Source organism: Bison bison, unplaced genomic scaffold, assembly GCF_000754665.1.
Source record: "Bison bison bison isolate TAMUID 2011002044 unplaced genomic scaffold, Bison_UMD1.0 scf7180017864212, whole genome shotgun sequence".
In the NCBI taxonomy this organism is placed as follows: domain Eukaryota; kingdom Metazoa; phylum Chordata; class Mammalia; order Artiodactyla; family Bovidae; genus Bison; species Bison bison.
Genome location: NW_011494784.1, coordinates 1,975,317 through 1,999,093, shown reverse-complemented (window position 1 = coordinate 1,999,093; position 23,777 = coordinate 1,975,317). Strand labels below are relative to the sequence as shown.

General features: G+C 39.7%; 1 protein-coding gene across 1 annotated transcript in view; it reads right to left on the bottom strand.

Annotated features, from left to right (window-relative positions):
• Positions 1 to 23,777, bottom strand: part of RORB (RAR-related orphan receptor B) — a 206,834-nt gene that overhangs the window by 16,891 nt on the left and 166,166 nt on the right. The window contains exons 4-6 of the mRNA XM_010844888.1: positions 20,278 to 20,679; positions 3,840 to 3,961; positions 2,347 to 2,479 (exon numbers count right to left, since the gene is read on the bottom strand). Coding sequence (XP_010843190.1) covers positions 2,347 to 2,479; positions 3,840 to 3,961; positions 20,278 to 20,679 — 657 coding nt within the window. The remainder of the gene's footprint in view (positions 1 to 2,346; positions 2,480 to 3,839; positions 3,962 to 20,277; positions 20,680 to 23,777) is intronic.

The window sequence follows — 23,777 nt, the reverse complement described above, 5'->3', positions numbered from 1 at the left end:
ACAATGTTTTCTTTGGAAGCATGCATTCTGCCCTCCCCCACCATTTTTGACTAATATTAAAGTTAGCTTCAAATTCACAGGTGATGATAAGTGGCCCAGAAAGAAGCTTTGTGGCAGGCAACTGCTGTCTGTTAACTTTTCGTAGAAGTTTGGTATTGGGAAAACTTGCACGCTACTTCAGTTTTTAACACGGTCTGTTTATATTTCTGCATATGATGACCTAAGGACACCTTCAGGATGTTTCCTGAGGGTGCCATTTATGTATTCATGTCTTTGACACAAGGGTTTCTTAAAGAGGTCAAACAAGTTTTGGCAAAATACTGAGCACTATCCACTCCAGGGAGTTATAATCAGCATTCACAGATCAAAGGTTTATTGAAAGCCCATCAAGAAGTAGTTTGTTCAGCCTTGATGGGCCTAACATTTCTGAATTTGCTGTTAGTTCAATAGTGGCAAGGGCCCTTGTCTGTAGCCATAGGCAATTGTGGCCTATTTTATTCATTGTTATATCTCCAGGACCTAGAAAAGTCCCTGGCACATAGTACATGCTTAATAAATCTTTATTAAATGAATTAGTTCACTACTTCTGCTTGTCCCTCTGAATACTTACTGACATCCTGAGGAATGACTGCATGGGGCTTTTGCCCCACAATGGGGAGGAAAGTGACATCCACAGTCAGAAGTCACACATTTGCATGAGAACGTCACACAGATGATTTGCTTACACATGTGGGGTACCCCGAGGTATCCCTGGTGTCTTTCTTAGTCTGGTGTAGTATTTCTTTGTTCTGCTGATTTCTCTGCTTTCCCTCATCTGTCACCTTAGCATAGGGGCTTACATATTGGGAATTCACAAATATTAATGGACACAATGCTTTTCTGACTAAAATAATAATAGGAACCACTTATTCAGTATCTACAATATGGAAGGCACTTTACCTGACCCCTTATATTCTGTGTCTCCTACCCTTAAACCAAGGTGGATTTCATCACTGCCTTGACTTATTAGTCAGTTGGAAATAACACTCTGAGACTTTGGAAGCTACATCAGAAAAATGCTATGCACTTCTGTCTTGTTCTCTTGAAATGCTAACTTTTGAAAGCCAGCAACCATGCTGTGAGAAAGTCCAAGCAGTCTGTGGAGGGGCTCACATGGATAGGAACTGAGGCCCTTCAGCCCAAAGCCTTGACTGAACTCTGAGCTGTCAACTGGCACAAACTGCTAGTCCTGTGCTTGAGCCAACGTGAAAGGGGGTCCTCCTGCCCTCAGTCACGTTGCCTTGGTGAACACCACAGGACGCAGAGACAAGCCATCCCTCGCTGAGACCTGCTCAAATCAGCTTTGGGAGCAAAATGAATTATTATTGTCGTTTGAACTAAGTTTTAGGGTGATTTTTAACCCAGCAACAAATACATCAAGTTCACCTTTGAGTCAAGATTTGCACCTCCTTTTTAATCATTTGGTAAAGAAGCAGCAATAACTTAGAATAATCATTTTATCTGACTCAAGTTCAAAAGCCAGCTTTGCCAGGTACTGGCTAGGTGGTATCGAACACAGCCCTTCAGTTCTTCGAATCTTTGCTTCCTCATTTATAAGATGGAAACCATATTGAGCACATGAGATTAAAAAAAGATGTCATAGGTAAACTTAAACATGTATATGTGCACTATTACATATATAAAATTATATTATTATTATTTGCTGTAGCCCTTTATGTAAACACCAGAGTGGTTCTTATTTTTTATTTTCAAAGGGGGCCGAGAAAGACAAGTAAATAGTTTTCCTGCTTGGGTAATGGCAGCTGCAAAGTGAACCACGTGCAGTTTCTTGAGGTACTTCCTAAGTGACTGTGCATGTATCAGGGAGTATGTGTGAGAGAAGGGGGAGGAAAGATTAGAGCAGAGTGAGTTTTTCCCAGTGTATTCTTGCTGCAGGCTATCCTCATTAAAATGATTGGAAATGACCACAGAGGCAGAGCTCAGCTAGCCTGGATTCCAGCCCCCCAACAGCAGACAAGTAGTACATTTTAGAGCCAGCTCAGCAATTCAGCCACCTTGACACGCTAATTACTTGCACTGCCTGTCAAGCTGGGTATCTCAACCTCCGCAATTAATAGCTCCACTTTCAATAAGCAAAATTGTATTTGACTTCAAAGGCGAGCTGAATGAGTATCAGGGCATTTTTATTACTGAGTGTTTCCTTTGGGAGTTGGCTGACAGTGTGGGTGGTAAAAATGAGCTACATAGCAGATGGAGGATTTTCTAGAACCAACCTCAGCTAAGGGTGGACCACATCCTGGTCTAAAATAGACCCTCTTCCGCCCAGCAATGAATCTTCTTGCTTACCTGACTTAAGAAGTAGGATTTGATCATTTTGACAGAGTTCCATGAAGCCTGTTATTCGCTTTGCAAACTCTACCACATACTGGATGGCGTGGGTTATCTGGATGGCACATTGCTGCCACAGTGCTTCCCTGGACTTCAAGAGAGAAAACATAGAATGGACATGGAGCCAAGAACAACTTGGAGACTCAGTGAAATACTCAAGGTTGCTCTAACTGGCGCTTACCTGTCACTTGGGGGTTAATGGTGGGCTTTCACCCCCCTTTAGAAGAGAGGTGATATTTTCTAAGATGTTGTTTTGATTTATTTGGACCTCGATACACCACAATTATCAAAGTACTAAAGCTAAAATAATGGAAATATTGCAATAGTACATAAAGATTGATATTTACAGATTTTTTTTTAATCGTTTTTTTCTCCTCCTCTCCTCACCTAAACAAACTCAAGCTCTTAGTCTGTTTTGTAAAATCAAACTCTTACACTCAGTAATAGCAATTTCATTCACAGACTTCCACAAAATTATTTTCCGTGTGTATCCGACTGTCATTAAGTTTTTTCTATGTTGTGTTCTTTTCCCAGAACTTATGGAGACTGCTTTTTGGTACAAAAAGAATTTCAATGGAAAAGACATCAGATCAAATCACTGTCTTAAGTAAAACAGAATCCAGAAATGTATTTTGATCCTTGGGTTATTTTCTTTGGAAATCTAAGTATGTTAATTCTGTTTTTTTATTGACCATAATAATACCTATGCTTTTGTCTCCTTATTCATGTAAAAGTGGTAACATTTAATTGTTCCACTGGAGAAAAATCAGTATGTTATAGTCATATATTTAGATATAGACACATTTATAAATTTTACTAAAAGTTAATTTACTGGTAGATTTTGTGATTGTGGATCTCAGTCTTGTAAATAATGTGAGTCAAAACAACAACAACAAATTCCTTCTCTTAAAACCTTCTCTAATGTACATGAAATAATCAAAATCATAATAATTATAATAAAAACAACATCCCAATTATAATAATGTGGGATGAGTTCTCCCTTTTTCCTCTGGTCATTTTTTAACATGTAGGGCAAGAAGAAAACATTCAGAATGTGTTGTTTAATATTTTTCTAGAGTAAGTTTGCAAATATTACTGCTATGATTTTCAACTGCTCTCGTTCCTTGCCTGGACCAAGGAAGCCACCAAGAGATGTCCTAACATATCCAATGTGGGCCCAGTCTCCTCTGTCACTCGAGTAGGGCACTGGTTTTCAGTCAGAGCAGTTTTGCCTCCAGATTTGGCAATATCTGGACACATTCTGGCTGTCGCAGCTACGTGGGAGGGCATGCTCCTGGCATCTAGTAGGTACAGACCAAAGATGATGTTTGACATCCTACAATGTGCAGGCCAGTCCTTACAGCAAGGGATTGTCCAGTCTGAAATGTCAATAGGGCTGAGGCTGAGAAAGTCAGAGAAGTCACAGAAAACCCTTTCGTTTCCCAGAATACCTTGCTTTGATACGCTTTGATTTCTTCGTAGGTGTGGGTCTGCCATGCCAGCTGGTGCAGCTCCTCCATGGTATACTGACACGTCTCCAAATGGGACTTAATGATGTTCTGTGCAATTCGATCTGTGAGAAAGAAGACCACTTTGAGGGTTTGTGAATAAAATCCCACTCTGCTGAAGGACGGGGAAGGCCATGGCACCCCACTCCAGTACTCTTGCCTGGAAAATCCCATGGACGGAGGAGCCTGGGAGGCTGCAGTCCACGGGGTTGGGAAGAGTTGGACGCGACTGAAGTAGCAGCAACAGCAGGAGCTGCTGAAGGAAACCTGCTGTTAATGTGTTTCCTGAAGGAATGCATTTTGAAGATACTCCACTTGTATGAACATATCTTTAACACTACTATCTATTTACACATCTCCAGACAAACTCTTTATTGCTTTTCCCCCCAAATATCATGCTTTTAATAAAAATTAACTGCCTTCTCCTCCTCTTTTTGGTCACAAAATTGGGGTCTTAAAGTTATAGTGTTCAAATAAATATTTATTTTTGAAATAGATACAAATTACCATGTTTCTTGCTTTTTGGCCTGAAAGTCTGCTAGCAGTCTTGTAACATTTGCTATACTGTAACAGTTGGCCTAAGCTCCAAATACTTTAAAATATTTTCAAAATCACTAGATCACCAGTGTTTATCTCAGAAAGGAGAAGTTGAAATATAAATGTTTTGCTTATGTTTTAATAAGGGAGGATTTAACAATAATCTAAAAACATAGTTTTCTATAGAGCAAAGAGAAGAAAATGGGGAGTGGGCAGGGATAGAAGTCAGACTTCTCCAATAGTATTAATTTTGTAGATTTGACTTTGGAACCATGTAGATATCTTCTGTAAATAACAGGAGAGGGAGATGAAATAATATTGACTCATGAGGTGATAATTTTGAAGTTAGGTCATTAGTGTCTTTATATTCTTTCAAATTTTTCATAAGATAAAGTTTTTCTCTGAAAAAGTTAAAAAAAAGAAAATAGTTTTATTCATAGAAAAGTAGAAATAAACACAATCTTGGTGGGGCATTTAGTCCAAATGAGTTATATATGGCATTGTATCTTAAATATTGATCATTTTGAGTTTCAAGGTATGAAAGTTGAGTCATAGCACCAGACACAAGAATTCTATTTAACAAGCTGCTATGAGTTCCCGAAGTTGGATGGAGCTGGAGGAAGGTCCCCTCATAATCCCTTCTGCTATTTGAACACATGAAGGTGACATCTTGAGAAACCAAAGTATGTCAGTCACTCAGTTCTGTCTGACTCTTTGTGACCCCATGGATTGTAGCCCACTAGGCTCCTCTGTCCACAGAATTCTCCAGGCGAGAATACAGGAATGGATAGCCATTTCCTTCTCCAGGAGGTCTTCCTGACCCAGGAATCAAATTCAGTCTCTTACCTTGCAGGTGGATTCTGTATCATCTGAGCCACCAGGGAAGCCCTCGGGAAACCAAAGTACTTAGGAATTCTGTAAGTGGGATGTGAGTAAAACGAAGATGACCAACTTTTTTTCCTAGTAACTGTTCTTGGCTCATAGAGAAGTGGAGTTTCTCTTATGTTGCAGGTTGTGCCATTTTAAACGCAATTTCTGTCATTCTAAGTAGCTATATTTTATTTCTTCTGCAGGAGAAATCTCAAAGCAGTACTTAGGTACCTTTTTTTTTTTTTTTTTTACCTTGCTAAGCTTCTGATTTATATGTCATGAAATAAATTGAGTTTTAGTAATGTAGGGAATTAAAAAGGTAAGCTTAAGTTTCTAATGAACCTTCCAAATAAAAAATCTCATATAGCCATTGCCTGGCACATTATATACACTGAATAAATGGTAGCCACAATTGTCATTATTGGGACATTCTATATAGTTTTTCATCAGGGAAGCAATCTGACCACACAATGGAGACAAAACAGAGATATTTAATTTTGGAATCAGTGCTACTGAAGGAAGATATTTCAATATTTATTAGAGTTGTTCAATCAGAACCATAAGCTGATGGATATAGAAGAGGCTACAAAATTCTAACTTATGATTATTGTTATGCTCTATTGGATTCAGCATTGAGCATTTCTAGATTTTCATTGCTTATCATATTATAAAGATCCTTTCTTTAAAAAAATCCTATATTCAAAATTTTATTGAACATCCTCCTATGTTGTAAAACAGGGCAGGAAATATTCTATACATCATATTAAAATAGATTGGTATGTCATGGTTCATCATTTTTCAATTTCACTTGGGCAGTCTAATTACTAAGACTCTTAAAAAAACATATCTATTCCTCAGTAGGTATATAATGAAAACATAAGATTTTTATGGCTCTATAGTTTTCAAACCTTTATCTTCTCGGTGTAGTCTGTTTTCATTTTCAAAGATATACGATTTGTCAGTAATTTACAGGCTTCAGGGTTTATAAGCAAAATTACAATTGCACTCAAAATTGCACTATGAAAAACTTTTTATCTGTTCTTTTACAACATTTCCTGAGAATTGCTGGCCAAAGTTTAAGAATTCTCTAGCTCTCTGCCACCAAAATTTAGGGTTCTATGGGATATGAGAGAAGTGAACATAATAAACACATGGGCAGATTAAGCACAATGGAAAGGTAACTCCACGTGGATGCTTTAGGACTCAGCTCAAATAAGAATGGCTTGTGTCCTCAGGTAGAATAGCCAACTGCCTTTACATTTACTTCTCACTCAACCAGGCCTTACTTCCAGTCAGGCTCACATTATGCTTATTTGAGTGGATGTTTTTACACACTTCAAGATTGTGAATTTTTCAAGAACTGGACTGCAGAACCCAACATAATGCTTTCATATATTCATTCACATGTTCACACGTGTTTTTTGAGGCAGTATTACATGCCTAGCTAAGATACAGAGTTTTAAAAAAGACCCTTTTTTTTGTAAAGGATCTTATAATAATATCTTGTCATATCTTGATATAACAAATACCATGAGTTATTGTGGGAGCCCAAAGAAGAAAATGTCTAACTCAGTCTGGGGAAGGCAGAAAAACATCCATAGAGAAGATGCCTGTTGACCTGAGTCTGAACAGGAGTTTGTCACATAAAGAGGGAGACAGACCTCAGGTAGAGGGGATGATGGAAAGGCACAGAGAGAAAACTAGCTCTGAGCTGGATAACTGCTGACATTATACTTTACATCTTCACAATCTTTACCTTTTACAAACAACTTCTCTTTGACTGAGGAAAAAAGTGAGGTTCAGAAAGAGTGAGTGACTTTAGACCCATTTTCACAAAGGTAACAAATGGTGTTTTGAAATCAGCTCTCTTTCCCAGCAAAACGTTTATATTGTTGGCAATGTAGAGTGCATGGAAGAGATGAAAAGAGGGAAAAAAGAGACTAGAGATGGACGCTGTGACTGGAGATGGAGCAGCTGAGTAAGCCAGGCCAAAGAGTTCGAATTCTATCTTGTAGCAATTCAGAGTTAGCGGAAGCTGTGAGGCAGGAGAGTGAAGTGACATGGTTGGTCTTCTGTTTTTAAAGGGTTATCCTGGCCACGGCAAAGAAGATGAGATGGCACTAAGGAGTAAGTGAGATTAACCAGGCTGTTGTGAAAAATACAGGCAATGTGAGGGATTTCTGAACAAGGTGAGAATGACAGAGACAGAGTGGAGGGGCTAGATTTAGGACAGTTCTGAAGAAGGATGCACAGGATCAGCAAGTGGAGTATGAGTGTGTGTGTGTGTGTGTGCATGCACATGAGAGAGAGAACGTTACAGTAGGTACTCAGCCAATGTTTAGTTAGTAAAGATAATGTTGAAAATATCCATCTATCCATTGATCCCCTCGTTTTCTGCTTTATTTGACAAAGGATTTTAGTAAGCTAACACTGACCCTTTGTTTGATGATCTTAAAGCATTAGCGCTCACGACAGCTTTGAAGACAAACAGTAAACATGTGCGTTTATTTCCCACACCCTCATGGTGAGAAATACAAGGCAGATCTCCTTCTGACATAAGACCTGTATCAAAAAAGGCCAAGACACAGCAGCAGCAGGAGCAGTCCTTTTCCACTTCCTTCCTTGGGTCTGCAGATCAAAGGTGCTGCTGCTGCTGCTAAGTCGCTTCAGTTGTGTCCGACTCTGTGTGACCCCAGAGACGGCAGCCCACAAGCTCCCCCCACCCACTCCCTCCTCCCCGCCCTTTCCTGGGATTCTCCAGGCAAGAACACTGGAGTGGGTTGCCATTTCCTCCTCCAATGCATGAAAGTGAAAAGTGAAAGTGAAGTCGCTCAGTCGAAGGTGAGCCCTGTGCAAAAGCCAAATTGACCCGCTCAAGGCTCAGCAGGGGGTGGGTGCCGTCTGTATAAACCACACAGTAAAGCTAGACTTGGTGCCTAGGGAGCAAGGCCAGAAGACTCATTCTGTCCATTAGAAAGATGCATGACCATCAGAGGAGATGGTTTGTTTGAACTGAGAGTCTGCAGTTGTGAAACGGGGAGAAGGATTTAAAAAGAGGGGACAAAGGGAGAGACAATGAATACAGTATGCGAAGTTCCTGCTGGGCGCCAAAGGAACTTTCAAGAGTCCTTGCCTGGAAAAACAGAAAAGGTAAGAGTAAACGGTATGATCTCAAGGGACCAACCACATGAGAAAGTCCAGACAAAGAGATTGAGGTAAAAGAGCAGGGGATGTGGAATCTTTCTGGGCAATCACACATCCTTCATCCATTTCCCTGACTTGGATTGCAGTTGCTTCTCAAAGCCCAGGTTTGGTCGGATCCTTTAACCAGCTTGGGTTGCAGACCGCACATGCTGAGGAAGGAGTCGGCTCACACTATGCTGGGATATTGGGTCCACAGATGTATGGCCCCGATGACTGAATAATAGGAAATTCTACCACCTTCAGAGATGATGCCCATGGACTATACTCTCCTATCCCTGAGACCAGGGATGAGGCTAGAGATTTCTTAAGTGGATCTGAAAATGCAACTCCATCTTCTCAGTAGTTAAGATTTGGTTTATGTCAGTGAGACACAGGTTTGTCCATTTCACTAAGAGTACGTGGGCTGCTTTGATAGTTAATAAAATGATATCAAGGAATGAGAAAAACAATTTCATATGCTCAGCCCAGGTCATTCCTTTTCAATCATGATGAGGAGAAAAGTAAATATTGATACTGGCAAGGGAAAACCGGGTATATAATTACAAATTAATAAGTAAGTCCACCCTTCTCATTTTTTATTTGCTAATTAAAAAAAAAATCTTGCTCTCACTTTCTCTCTCATCTTTTTTTTTTCCCCATAAAATTCCTGTTTTATTTTTAGACTTTTACTGTTACACTTTCCTTGAAGGAAAGCTTATTAGAACCCAAGACTTAAAACCAATTAATAGAATTTGTAACTTCATGTGTTAAGTATCTTTACAAGATACAAAAGACAATATTTCAAATGAAAGAATAATCCTATAAATCTTTAAAATAATAGATATAGAGATATGTTTATGGCATAGATTGTGGTGATAGTTTCATGGGTGTATATTTACCTCCAAACTCATTAAATTGTATGCATTAAATATGAACAGATTTTTGTATGTCAATTATTACCTCAGTAAAGAGATTTAAGAAATAACTGATGCAGGCAAATGTACTTTATAGTTTTTTGATGAAAAATACTGTTAAAATTGCTGCTACTGTTAAGTCATTTCAGTCGTGTCTGACGCTGTGCGATCTCACAGACGGCAGCCCATCAGGCTCCCCCGTCCCTGGGAGTCTCCAGGCAAGAGTACTGGAGTGGGGTGCCATTTCCTTCTGCAATGCATGAAAGTGAAAAGTGAAAGTGAAGTTGCTCAGTCGTGTCCGACCCTCAGCGACCCCATGGACTGCAGCCCACCAGGCTCCTCCATCCAGGGGATTTTCCAGGCAAGAGTACTGGAGTGGGGTGCCATTGCCCTCTCAGTTAAAATTGTTACACTTCCCTAGAAGCTTTAGAAGTAATCTTAGATCCATTTATGAGCAAAGAGAAGAGAGAAAGTAAATTTTTGAAAGGAAAACTGGAATAAAATTGATGGTAATTCTCAATAGGGTGTGCAAAAATTGTAGAACACTGGGACTGGAACTAACTTCCTTCCTCTATTTCCAAAAGGACTGTATCTAAATAATTCCAGAAGTTAGTTGGGTCACCTGTCTCTCTCTCTCTGAAACTGTAAAGTTTCCCTCCCCTACCCCAACCCCAGTCAATCTTCATTGTGATCTGTGGAATAAATCAAAGAAGTATGAAAAAAGTCCCTCCTTAAGGTATTTACAAATGGTTGGGATGGACATGAGACACACAGGTCAATGGATTTAAAAGGTTAATCATATCAGACAGTATAAAAACAATATTTTGAAGTAATATTTAAAGAAATACATGAAAAATAACTTTTATTATGTATTAATCCATATAGTAAAACAAAGTTTGGAAAGAAGTCATTTAAATTACCTAGTACTATGTAGAAAAAAGGCTACATCTGCTTATTTTGATGAGAAGTAAGTATACTGACAAGTAGGGTGACGATTTCTTGTTTATAACCGCAATATTATAAAATGAGGACCAGCTTGCAGCTACTAAAATAGCAAGTGACCTTCTGCATCTCTGATTTCAACCACTCAGCGGGTTTTTTCCACCAAAGGGGCTTATTTTAGCTCTCACTAGACATTTCAGCAAATGGCTGCTCCAAAGGCTACAGTGTCTCAGACATGGATTGCACGGGTGGTTTCATTAGAATCCCACATCCTGGGAGCAGGGAAAGTTGAGTATATCTTTAAAAACTGCTGCTTTCAGTGTTATTACCAAGAGCACCCGTGGCCCAACTGTATCAAGGCGAGAAAGCTGAGGCTCAAAGCTATATATAGTACTAGAGGGAGTTGCATCTGAACTTCCTAATTCTTTCTCTTCCTCCTTTTTTTCTCATGAGAAAGGATGGTTTCTTCTTTGTGAACTATAGCCCCTATTCATTTTTCTCCATAAGGAATTAAACAAACAAAAAAAAACTTGGAAGTATTCTTCTTAAAATACTATATATCAGCCTCAATCGAAATGATTAATGAATTTTTAATTTATAACTTGCCTTAAGGATCTAGAGAACCGCTCAATTCCCTGTTTAGTTTATACTACTAGTGTGGAAGTGGAATTCTTAGGGGATTCGCTTTGAATTAATGCCAGGATATCTCTACGGACTTGCTCAAGGCAAGTTTTAAGTGCCTGCATTAGATTTTCAGAATATCAAGACTCCTCTGAACCCACACACCGAGGCAGTAACTCTAATACATTAGAACAATTGGTTTAAAGGTGGAACATTTAACCAAGTGTGCATTTTGTCATTTTGACAATAGACTCACGGTTTTATAAGCTTTCTGTCATTAAATAGAACAAGTCTACTGGTTAGGGTGTAACAGACGACAGTGTCAGAGAGGACAATGTTACTTTTAAGGCCTTTCTGATTTTTCTAATCTCTATTTAGAGATGAGTATTTTGGGGGCATAAGTAGAAATGTGCTACCAGCATAGAAACATCAATATTAAAGCTTAAAACAGCCATCTAGTAGTGATCCATAACCTCAATAGGAGGAAGGAAAGATTTTCAGCACATATTTCAAGTTCTTTAAATTTTTTAAAGAAGAATTTGGGGCCATAAATAACCCATAACTCATTTGTTTGTTCGGTTTCAAGGTCCAATCACTCATTACTCTCTTACCAGTGAATTAGGAAAGCTTCAGGTCTCCTTTTCAAACAAATTCTACAGCCAATTATTATATCAGAGAATGGCATAACTGATTTTTACTTCATGTAGGTCTTAAGCAAAATGCTTTTAAGGTTCTTTAGAAAGATATATTAAGAAAATATAAGATTATGTTATTACCTATAAAAATGATAAAAATGTTTTATCACATTTTTAAAACACAATTCAATAAAACATTAACACAGAGAAAAACAGTGAAAAAATTGGATTAATGCTACAAGTAATAATACCTGGGCAAAGACTGCATAAACAGATTAATAAATAAAATGGTTAAAATTTTATCAACTTTCAGAAAGTTCAGGTGAGAGCATTTTAAAATTAAGAAAACAGAAACTAAACCAGAAAGAAAAACTGAAAGAATCCATATGGCATTTATATTTGGAGTATATCCAAAGGGAAAAAAGACCATAAGCAGCAAAACAAATTAACTGTCTAAAAGGGTGAATTCTTAATAATTTAACAATGGAAAGCTGTTTTGGAACACAAGTGTTTTGTTTCATTGCAATAGTGCATGTCTAGTTTTAGAGAAATTACATTTCCCTTTCTTCAAACTAGCTAAAAAAATTAAGAAAGAACTTATTATAAAATCATTATCATTCAAAATAAAGTTTCATAGTAAAAGACCTCATTCACAGAACAATCAGAAAAGATTGATTCAATGCCCTAGAAATGGGGAGTTCTAAGGAAGTGTCTTGTTAAGATGGAGGAAGCCAACATGAACCCCTTTAGGCTTGAAGTCACTTAACATCCTAAAGTCTTAGTTTCTTTGGGCTTGATTTTCCATCCACAGAAAGTTTTGGCAGCAGTGGTATTTTCTAAGGGCTGTGTAAAAGCATAGACTTGAGTCTGAGGGGCTAAATAGGAATTTCTCTTTGATTTGACTGGTGAAGGAGAAGTTTTGCAGAGTTATGGAAGATAGGAGTACAGCTCACAGTCTTAAAAGTAAAGAGACTTAGAACAAGCAAAAACAACATAATCTTGAGCCCATGAAAATCTTAACCACTCTCTTTTAGAAAGTGCACCTCCCTCTCCACATCACCCAAAGGACACTCAGCAGGTCACAGATGATGGAAGCCTAATTATGAAAATTGCCCAGGGCCATCATTAGGATTGACTTTTACTATTTGGATTTTGCTGACATATGGATTGACCGTTAATTTAGACAGAAGCAATCCCTCCCCAACTTTATCCCCCATTTAGAAATGTAGCCAATATAACTCTGACCTTTAGGAATAACTAAATCAGAAGACATCTTTGGAGGCAATTATTACACTTTCAAACATTTAATCTAAATATTTAAAAGTCACTTGATTGCTTAAATAATACATTTCATTCATTGACTAATGTTTTAAAGTAAGTATTTTCTAAATAGTCTGGCACCAAATGTTCCTAGAACAAACATGTCTGAAAACCAAATAGCAGTTCCACAATAGTCTGCATAAACAGGGCTCAGATTTAAAAAGTAAATTTCTTTTTCTCAGTAGCGAGGGTATATTGTCACATATCCTTATCTATAGCTTACGTCTAAAATAAAAGTCTTTCCAGCTAGAAACATTTTCAACAGGCTTCCCCACATTTGTAAACATCACAGAAATAAATTCTGTACTGGTTGGGAGAGAGCCTGTTAAGTTGGTTGTGTACTATGGTAATGAAAATTGGAGAAGGAAATGGCAACCCACTCCAGTGTTCTTGCCTGGAGAATCCCAGGGGCAGGAGAGCCTGGTGGGCTGACGTCTATGGGGTCACACAGAGTTGGACACGACTGAAATGACTTAGCAGTAGCAGCAGTATGGTAATGAAAACCAAAATGTATCAAGCTCCAACAACTCCTACCCATCATTTGACTTCTGTTATGGAACAACATTTCTGTGTTCCATAGCTTATGTGGTATTTTAACTCTTGCCAGTTCTTCCCAAAATAGGTGTTTGAAAATGTGGCCAATGAAGGACCTATTCACCCCAATCAGTGGAAGAGCTATTCAGAGCTATTTCTAAGAGTCAGTGTCAAGCTTGCAATGCTGGGAAGTACTAGTGAACAGAGGGGCTGTTTCAGAGGCTGTCTGATAAGCATAAACACTCTATCCTTCAATAAGTCAGAAGCAGAACCTCATGAAATCTCCTTTCCTCTTCCTTATTGCAGAATATTTTATGTCTATTATGGCTTTTGAAACTGAGTGTAGAAAATGGAATTGGTTTTCCCATAGCTTTCCAATAGCACTTTTTTTTTGATTGGTGGATTTTAAAGTCTTCTTAGGATGTCCTGAGTCAAAAATTAATTCCAAACTGGTATCTCCAGGAGAAATCTACTGAGGAAGGTCAGTTTCACACAATTTCAACTCAAAACAGAAAAGGTGATTTACCTAAGGTAGTGAATGCTAGCATGCAAGGAAAGCTGTACTGACAGAGGTGTGAGGATGTCATGGCTAATGTGCATACATATGCTATGAGTAGATACACAGGTTTATAAGTACTTCAATTAAGCATAGAGGTATGTATTTCTTATGATGTAGATCATTTATATATATATATACACATATATAAATATATATATATATATATATATATGAATCATTGCACTGAGCATGATAGGTGAGTGACTACAACACATTACTAGGTGACCTTGGAGATTTTTTACGTATTATTTAAGGATATCTAGAAAGATATGGATTTGAATAAAAACCTAGGAAAGAACTATGGGCTTCCCAAGTGGTTCAGTGGTAAAAACAATCCACCTGCCAAAGAAGGAGGAGGAAATGGCAACCCATTTCAGTGTTCTTGCTGGGATAATCCCGTGGGCAGAGGAACCATGTGGGTTATAGTCCATGAGGTCACAGAGTCGGACATGACTGAAGCGACAGAGCATGCACACAGGAAAGAATTATAGTGTCCTTTGTCCTGGGATGGTCTAAAATAATTCATGACCATTGACTAGTTAATATAGTTATGACCATGGTAGAGATCCCAGAAATGTGACAAATTGAGTTGCATAGCCCAGCCCCCACACTCATGCAATTTCTTTTTTTTTCTTTTTGAGATAGAAGATGGGATTCTGGAAATAAGCAGCCTCTTGGGATGTAGTGCATGGATAGTTCGCTACTCAGAGGTGTCAAGTAAATCCCTCTCAAGTAACCAAGGTCACCTGGGTAGGCCTGGGGCTCAACTAAGAACATATCTTAGTCTTTTGTCCATTTTTTTCTTTCAAGAGGGAGTCAGGGAGGCGATCAGAAGTGGGCCAGGGAGGACAGGTGGATTGACCCTGAAGCTGTATCCAGACAAAAGCTTACTCTTTACTTTGATTGTACATAAACTTGGGATGGTTTGGGATTGGTCACCACCCTCTCCTTGGGTAGCTCCTGGTTGTCCTTGATTTTGATTTTTTTTTTTTTCCCAAGAGCATGGGTGAAGAGAAGAGGCTGGTGCACACTTCTGATGTGACTGTGGTTATTAACTGTATAGTTGACAGGACCATTTCACCCATGGAAACTTCCTATGGAAACTCCCACCACAGACAGTTATTTCAGCATCATTCAGGATTGCTTAGTTGCCTATAAGTCCTTTTCTCTCCACCACTGTACCCTTCTCCTTGGGAAGCGGCTGTAAAAAAGGGGATATTTGTGCATAGGCCCAGAGTGTCCACCAGGAGGTGGGAGAACCATAATCCTTCAAAATCATTTAGTCCAGCGGCCTTATTTTTCAAATGAAGAGACTGAGCCCCAGAGAGCTGAATAATTTTGAACAAGTTCACATGGCTAGCATGTGGACTAAGGATTTCCTAAACTGTGTTTGGGTGAGGGTGACAGGAATGTCCGATAACAATGGAAGTTCACAAGATGTCTTCCATCAAGGCAAAAAAGGAAGAACTAAAGACACTGGATTTTCATTTCCCTAACCTGCCTGGAAAATCCCATGGATGGAGGCGCCTGGAAGGCTGCAGTCCATGGGGTCGCTAAGAGTCGGACACGACTGAGTGACTTCACTTTCACTTTTCACTTTCATGCATTGGAGAAGGCAATGGCAACCCACTCCAGTGTTCTTGCCTGGAGAATCCCAGGGACGGGGGAGCCTGGTGGGCTGCCGTCTATGGGGCTGCACAGAGTCAGACACGACTGAAGAGACTTAGCAGCAGCAGCAACCTGCTTGAATGGTTTTCCTCACTGATTTAGTCTACTTTCATTCATTTTTAAAGACTTATTAGGCACTTGCTCCTAAATTGAATGCCTATGTGTGTTTGATACAGGTGCCACCAGAAGACATAGAAAATACATAGCTGGAGTTAAACTCTATTCTCTGTACCATTTCTGAATGAGCAGTTGAATATGCATAATAGATTTAAACAGTTATAAAATATTTACCTCAAAAAGCCTATGCCATTGAAAATGCTGCCTTATGACTATAGCACTTTCATGGTGTTCTTAGTAAAGAACAACTGAAACACGATCAAGTTTTATAGAATTTTCCCCAATAAAACAGCACTAGAAATATCTTCCATGTGTCTATTTAGCTTTGATTAAAAAAAAGTAGTACATCACAGGGATTAGAGCACCGTTAGGCCAATCCCTTTTTGTAAACTTCTGTATTAATACACAGCTTCTGAATAGAAGAATTTGCTAAAAAGAGGTTTATTTCTATTTTTTGATGTTTAAAATTCCAGGTTTCATAAATAGAACACAAAAGGAATAGGAAAGTAAATCTATAGTTAAGATTATATAGGAGGGATCAATGAATTCACATTTCATTGTCCATCTGGAGAGAAAATTACTGAACAGCAAACTCAGATGATATATGTAAAAGGCAGTCTATACCATTAGCATTGAAGCTAATTTGATGGATTCCCCTCCCCCCATTCTTAAAAGCACATTGATTGGCTGGGTGAATTGTCTTGTTGTCTGGTACCTCACAGATACACTGTCAATCATCTGTGAGCTTAAATGAGCTTTCATTAAGAGTATTAGTCCTGCAGAATCTTTCACCTCATCTGAAGGCTGTGGTGAGGGAGCTAATGCACAACTTTCCACTTTCTTCCTCAGCTTGTTTGCCAGTCTGCCTCTAGAAAGCTTCCTCTCCCTGCCACCAAGCGCTGCAAAATCTTATTTGTAAAGATAAACACATGCACCATGCCAGCTTGAGATGAAATTCTTGCTAAAATCAGGTAAACCTGATGCCTAATTATTAATTTGCAGCTTCCTTTTGCCTTTTTCTTAGCTAGTGAGGGGCTCCCTTTGATGGGAAGAAACATAGTTAAGAGAGGGTTTTGCTGTTATTCTGACCTGGGTTCACTGGCTTACTCTGCTTTTAATAAGTTTTGTAACTTTTGAGACTCAATGTTTTCACCTGCAAAATGGATATACAAATACTTATATAACAGGCATAAGAGGGTTGTTATAAGCATTAAATATTGCTTGGCACCATGTAAGGGCTCAATAAAAGGTAATTACATAACCTGTAACGACTAGGAATGTTATTAGGTAATGAGATGAATACCTATATGATATAAATTATATTGATAATAACAATGATGATGATAAGGCTCATGCAGGACAGATACTCTTCTAAGGATTTTCAAATATTAACTAATTTAATCCACATACACAGGTTGGGGTTATTCTTGTCTCAGGTTTAGGACTGAGACTCAGCTTAGGTAAACTGACTGAAGGGAAAGCCGCAGCCAGGTTTTGAACTCAGGCAGTCCGACTGTAGAATCAAAGTTCTTAACTACTGTGCATCACTGGTGCCCTCCTGCCCACAGAGACGGTTATGGTGCTTTAGTGAAATGAATGGCAGTCTTTTAGGTGGTGCAGGGAAGCACTGCGCATTGCCTTGGGCTTCCCTGGTGGCTCAGACGGGAAAGCGTCTGCCCGCAATGCGGAAGACCTGGGTTCGATTCCTGGGTCGGGAAGAGCCCCTGGAGAAGGAAATGGCAATCCACTCCAGCACTCTTTCCTGGAAAATTCCATGGACGGAGGAACCGGATAGGCTACAGTCCATGGGGTCGCAAAGAGTCAGACACATTGTCGTGGCTCCGGTTGGTATCTCCCTCCGACGCGCGGAGGAGTTTGTGTCCACTAGATGGCGTTGCCGTTTTAACGAAATGGGAACCAAGGCAATGCTTAGGCTTAGGAGCCAGCTAAATTTGAGAGCTCTCGGAGGACAATCTAATCACATCCGTAAAAGTCGGATGGAAGCAACCTCCAAAATTTACAGCAGATCTAGGGATCTCGAAAGACTAATAGTATCTTGAAATGAGAAAAATAAATGCTAGTTTATTTTGGGGTCAATGTCTGTGTAGAAAATCTATCTGGATAGATTTCGAGATTCTCTAGTTCAGGCCAGAAGGAAAATGACCAGGGTAGAGCTACCTGAACTTCATGTTTTTGGCTGCAGTTCTCTTCCTGTAATACCTCCTACTGATTCTAAATCGCAAAGAAACTGTGATTTAGAAATTAAATCATGAAGATTTTTGAATTCTTAGAAATCTTTCCTTTTTCTGTATGGAACAGAAGACTGCCCAACAATTGTCTCTGCTTCCGTATGTTTTAAACATGTGTTCCAGATCAGTAGCAAACTCAGGCACTCAGATATTAAGTAGGATAAAAGCCAAAAATGGTGCCTAGTTCTTTTCCTTTTAACATGTCCTCTTGGAAAGACTGAGTGACTCTACTTAAACAGATTGTCCTCTATTGACTGACAGTGCAGTTTGTGAACATTAAGCCCAGAGCAAATAGTAGGGTAATGGATAAGCACAAGAACTCCAGAATCAGATAGCCTGGGATGGAAGTTGGCTCTATCCTTTAGTAATCAAAGGATATGGGCAGGTCATAAGACATCTATGAGCCTATGTTTCCTCATCAGTAAAATGGGAATACCAGTTTTACTTATGTTTGTGAAAATTAAGTGTGTGAAGTGCCTGTGACATGGTCCCTGCTGAAGTAGAGAAATCTAATGAATATTTTTGTTATCAACGCTGATGGGCAGTTTTCTACGTCCCTCAGCTGTGGATGTTGTTACAAGGGCTTTGTCAACCACTTCTTTGCTCCCTGCCATAGGCTGAATTGCTGAGAGAGAGAAATAACGTTTCAGGTTTTGTAACTGTGTCACATCACGTCTTCCTCAGCCAGATGGGAGAAGTAGCCAAGATACATATGGCATGTCCTTCGTTATGTGTTCACATCAACTTTATTTAAAACACTCGTAGGCTTTGGGCTCCTACTCACTGTTTAGACAGAGAAGGTGACTGAACACGTGGTGGATAAGTGGAAACAGCTCAGAGCTACTGAGCGCTTACTGAGTGCCAAACGTGGCTCTGTTTTACATGTATGAACTCGTTGAATTCTTACAACAATGGTGAGATCTATGAGCTAGTACTTTTTGAGAAACAAATAGAATAAGCAAACTGGGGTTGAGAAACTTGCTTTCCAGCTCAGATAATAGGCCACAGATCCAGGATTTGAATTCAAGTGGCCTAGTACCTTTTTTTTTTTGGCCATGCCAGGGGTGACCTTAGTTCCTCGACCAGGGATTGAACCTGCAGTGGAAGTTCCCCTGCAGTGGAAGAGCAGAGTCTTAATGACTAGATCACCAGGAAGTCCGCAAGTGGCCTGGTTCTTAACCACTCTTTTCTGCTACCTCTTAGGGAGAGATCTGAGGAGGCCTCAGACTTCTGAGCTCCACACCGCTTTCCCCGCACTGAATACTGCAAAGAAGCCTGCTAGAGCCACTGCCTGTGAGCTCCTCCGGGACACTGTTCACAGGCAGCTCTGTTACCCAGGAGGTAATGTGTTAAACTTACATCCATATTTTTATGGCAATTACTGAATAAAATCAACCAACCAGACATTTAACAGACTCTTAAGCTTAATAGGGTAAAAGAGTTGTGAGGAGAGAAGACAGAGCACCTAGGCAGATGCACTCTTGAACACCACTCCTTTGCAAGGATGCTGCCAAAGCAAGAGGGTAGTGTTGCTCAGGCAGCTGTGCCTGGGACTTGCCCTGCTCAGTGGGGCTTATTTGTTGCTCTTCTGTAACTACAGTCTTTTTTTTTTTTCACTGAACTCTAGATTTTATTTGGATTCCACCAAGTTTTTCAAGTCCTGTTTACATTCCAGATCCAAGGTGGACTATACTCTTTTTATTGCCAGTAATTCGGACTTTATTCCAAAGTAAAATTCTTGAATTGAGATTTACAAGAGCCTTAGAGGTCTTCTGGTCTATCCTTCTGCCTCTCTACAGAAGGAAATTGACATTTGTCCCCAGTTATCTTAGAGAGTTGGAGCCCTATTCATTCACTTTCTTCTACCTACTGCTTCTATATCCCTTAGCTATTTCACTTTTAATAGCATCACTTTGAACACTTGCTGAAATTTTGTTTATACCAATAACATTTTTCCTTCAGTGATGAACCCAAATCCAACAGATAGCATCTGTTCTTTACACATAGCATCTATTTATAATTTCTTCTTTCTTCCTTTGCTTGAAATAAACTTTTATGGGCCTTGGGAACAATGACAGTTATCAGACTATATTTTAAAATCAATTAGTTTTCTCGTTAGAAGTCATGAAAGCAAGTAATTCACCTTAGACCTAAGAAAATGATCTTATGAAATAGGACCAAGGCCACTTCAAAGTAGAATTTCCAAAAATGTTCTGGAAGATTTCTACTTACCGATTTCGCTCATTGTTATCCCTGGTGCTAACTGCCCGTTGTTGAAAGAGCTATAGGTAAACAGGTTGGGTACGGATGTGAGGTCATAGATAGGTTCTTGCTTTATCTGCTTGATTCCAGTCATGTCAAGTCCTGACTGATCGGGGGACGGCTGGCCGGAATCCACGTTGTAATAACCCTCGGACTTGGGCAGGTCTATGACGTGCCCATTGGCATATGTGCCACTGGCCTCATTGTTCAGGTTGCTGAGGCCATTGCTGATGCTGCTGCCATACACCCTGGCGAGGGCTTCCGCCTCCCCACTCTGCTGCTGCCGCTGCTCCTGCAGCCGCTGCTGGTGCTTCTGCACCTCAGCATACAGGCTGTCTCTTTGCTTCTTGGACATCCTCCCAAACTTCACAGCTGGCGGGAGACAAAAGTAGAAAATGGCACTTGTGGTTATCTCTCTCATTAACCACTGGGAGTTCAAGAGCTCACGATGACTGTCTCCTCAAAATAAAATGCACAAAGTCCAAGTCCCAGAGCCCCTGAGTCCATTGGTTTGCACTCCACGTTTGCTAAAAGGTTATATTCAGGAGTGTCTGCCTTCTAACCTCATGGCAATGAGAAATACATCTATGAGTATTTAAATGTCTTCCTAGCTTAGACTTAGTTCTCACTATGCACATAAACCATTACACATTTCCTTGTTCTTTCTTACTTGTGGGGAAAATAAAATTCACAAAAATCTCAAACTACCACATAGTATCTATTCAAATGTCAACCAACACTCATCATTAACTTTCCTCCTAAGTGTTAGGATTTCTGGATTGTCAGCTAAGACCCTATTATTTCACTATTTTCTAAATAGCAGGTTGGGTAAGACCAAGGATGTAGAACAGGGTGAGAAACACAATTTTAAGTAAACCACATCATTTGCCTTCACTTCTCTACGTCTGAGTCTCTATTTCTGCTTTGCAAATAAGTACATCTGTATCATTTTTATACATAGGAGCGTTATTACACAATATTTGCTTTTTTTCTTTCTGACGACTTCACTCTGTATGACAGTCCCTAGGTCCATCCCTGTCTCTACAAATAGCACAATTTAGTTCCTTTTAATGGCTGAGTAATATTCCATTGTATATATGTACCACATCATCTTTATCTATTCCTTTGTTGATGGAAATTTAGGTTGCTTCCATGTCCTGGCTGTTGTAAATACTGCTGTAATTGTAGTATTTTTCAAACCTCTTTCCAAACCTCCTTGCTTTAGATTTCTATACACTCTAGGTGAAACAGGCTTCCCTGGTAGCTCAGCTGGTAAAGAATCTGCCTGCAATGCAGGAGACCCCAGTTCGATTCCTGGGTTGGGAAGATCCCTGGAGAAGGGATGCCTGCTCCAGTATTCTTGGGCTTCCCTGGTGGCTCAGATGGTAAAGAATCTGCCTGAAGTGCGGGAGACCTGGGTCTGATCCCTGGGTTGGGCAGATCTCCTTGAGGAGGGCATGGCAAACTACTCCAGTATTCTTGCCTGGAGAATCCCCAAGAACAGAGGAGCCTGAGCATCTAAGCACACTAGGTGAAACAGATACTGTAGTGGATTGCCTGCTTTAATGACCCTGATGCTTTTTGCCTATGTGCCTTCTCTTTCTCATATAAATTTGCAATGCCCATTCACTCTGTGCAGGCATCCTGCTCCACCCCTTTGACTCAGGGTCATGCTCTGGGCCCATGGGATATTGATGTATGTAAGCTTCCCTGGTGGTTCAGGTGGTAAAGAATCTGTCTGCAATGTGGGAAACCTGGGTTCGATCCCTGGGTTGGGAAGATCCCCTGGAGGAGGACCTGGCAACCCACTCCAGTATTCTTGCCTGGAGAATCCCCATGGACAAAGGAACCTGGCAGGCTACAGTCCATGGGGTCACAAAGAGTTGGACACAACTGAGCAACTAAGCATACACACGCACAAACAGAGGGCTTCCCTGGTGGCTCAGTGGTAAAGAATCTGCCTACAATGCAGGAGTCACAGGGGACACAGGTTTGATCCCCGGGTCACGAAGATCCTGTGGAGGAGGGCATGGCAACCCACTCCACTATTCTTGCTGGGAGAATCCCCATAGACAGAGGAGCCTGGCAGGCTACAGTCCATGGGTTGCAGAGTCTGACACGACTGAAACGACTTAGCACGCACGCATGCACGCACACAATGCAAGCAGAGACTTACACAGTGCCTGTGTGAGCGCCTGAACTAGACTGCTGGAGGATAAGAGATGTGAAACACAGCAGAGCCATCTCAGTCAAAGCCAGCTACAATTAGGAGGGTTGTAGAACTAACCTGCAGCTGATAAAAGATGTGGGAACAAACCCAGACAAGACCCTACATTTGTCAATTTTAGGTTCAGAATTCTGCTGTTAACCACAGACCTCACAATCAAAGCTAGCAGTGTCAAATAAGTATGCTGCCGAGTTCTTTGCCCTGGTAAATATCTGAAAACTCACTCAATGGTGAATAGTTATGCCTCTTCCAAAAACTGACTTATCAAGTCACTGAACAACTTAAATATTTTCAAAGAAAAAACTTAAAGTTCCACTACATTTTGAAATTATCAGGCTTCATCCTAAATCAAGGATTTTGCTGACAATGACTTCAGTATTAGTTTAGAATAAATTTTCCATTCATTTCAGAAACACAGATGAGCCAATTTTTCAGTTTTATGTCCCTTTCTATAGTAAGTGGTGACATATTTGGGAAAAAAAAATTACAGCACTTGGCAAAATAAACTTACTGAACTTTCCTGATAAATAAAAAATTCCTTCTCACTATTTGTAAATACATTTATTGTATTCATAGGCTTATTTTAGCAAAAGCTATATTACTATTATATTTTCAAGCAGCAGCATTCTTCTTTCCACTACCCATTAATCAGTACAACACGTGTTTTAAATGTTTGCCCCTCTCAAATTTGAATTATTCTATTAATGAGATTCACTTGAGTATGGAGGCAGCCTCTTGTTAAACTGCTAGCTCTCAAAGAAACTAGCACAGTTCTGTGTACATTGCAAGTGCTTCATAAATATTCAACAATGATAGTATTTGCTTGTGATGTGCTCTTAAGCCTGATTTTGATCCCACACTAGCAAAGAACAACTTTATGCAAATGTATTGGAAACTTTTTCAGGTCTACCTGAAATGGTAGGATTCCAAATGAAATGTCAGTTTTTTGGAGTAATTATAAAACAAAGTTGCAAACTCTGGGAGATGGTGAAGGACAGGGAAGACTGGTGTGCTGCAGCCCATGGGGTTGCAAAGAGTCAGACAGGACTCAGCAACTGAACAACAATGATAAAACAAAGATGGTGCTTCTTCAAAGATTGCTGCTTCCTACCACACAACTAGACACAAGCTTTTTTGTTTCAAGAGGAATTCAGTTGTTGAACTTATCATCTATGACTTTCCATAGTCATTTTTAAAATTATTTTATCTTTGGCTGTAAAGTTCTTTATGTTTATATCACACT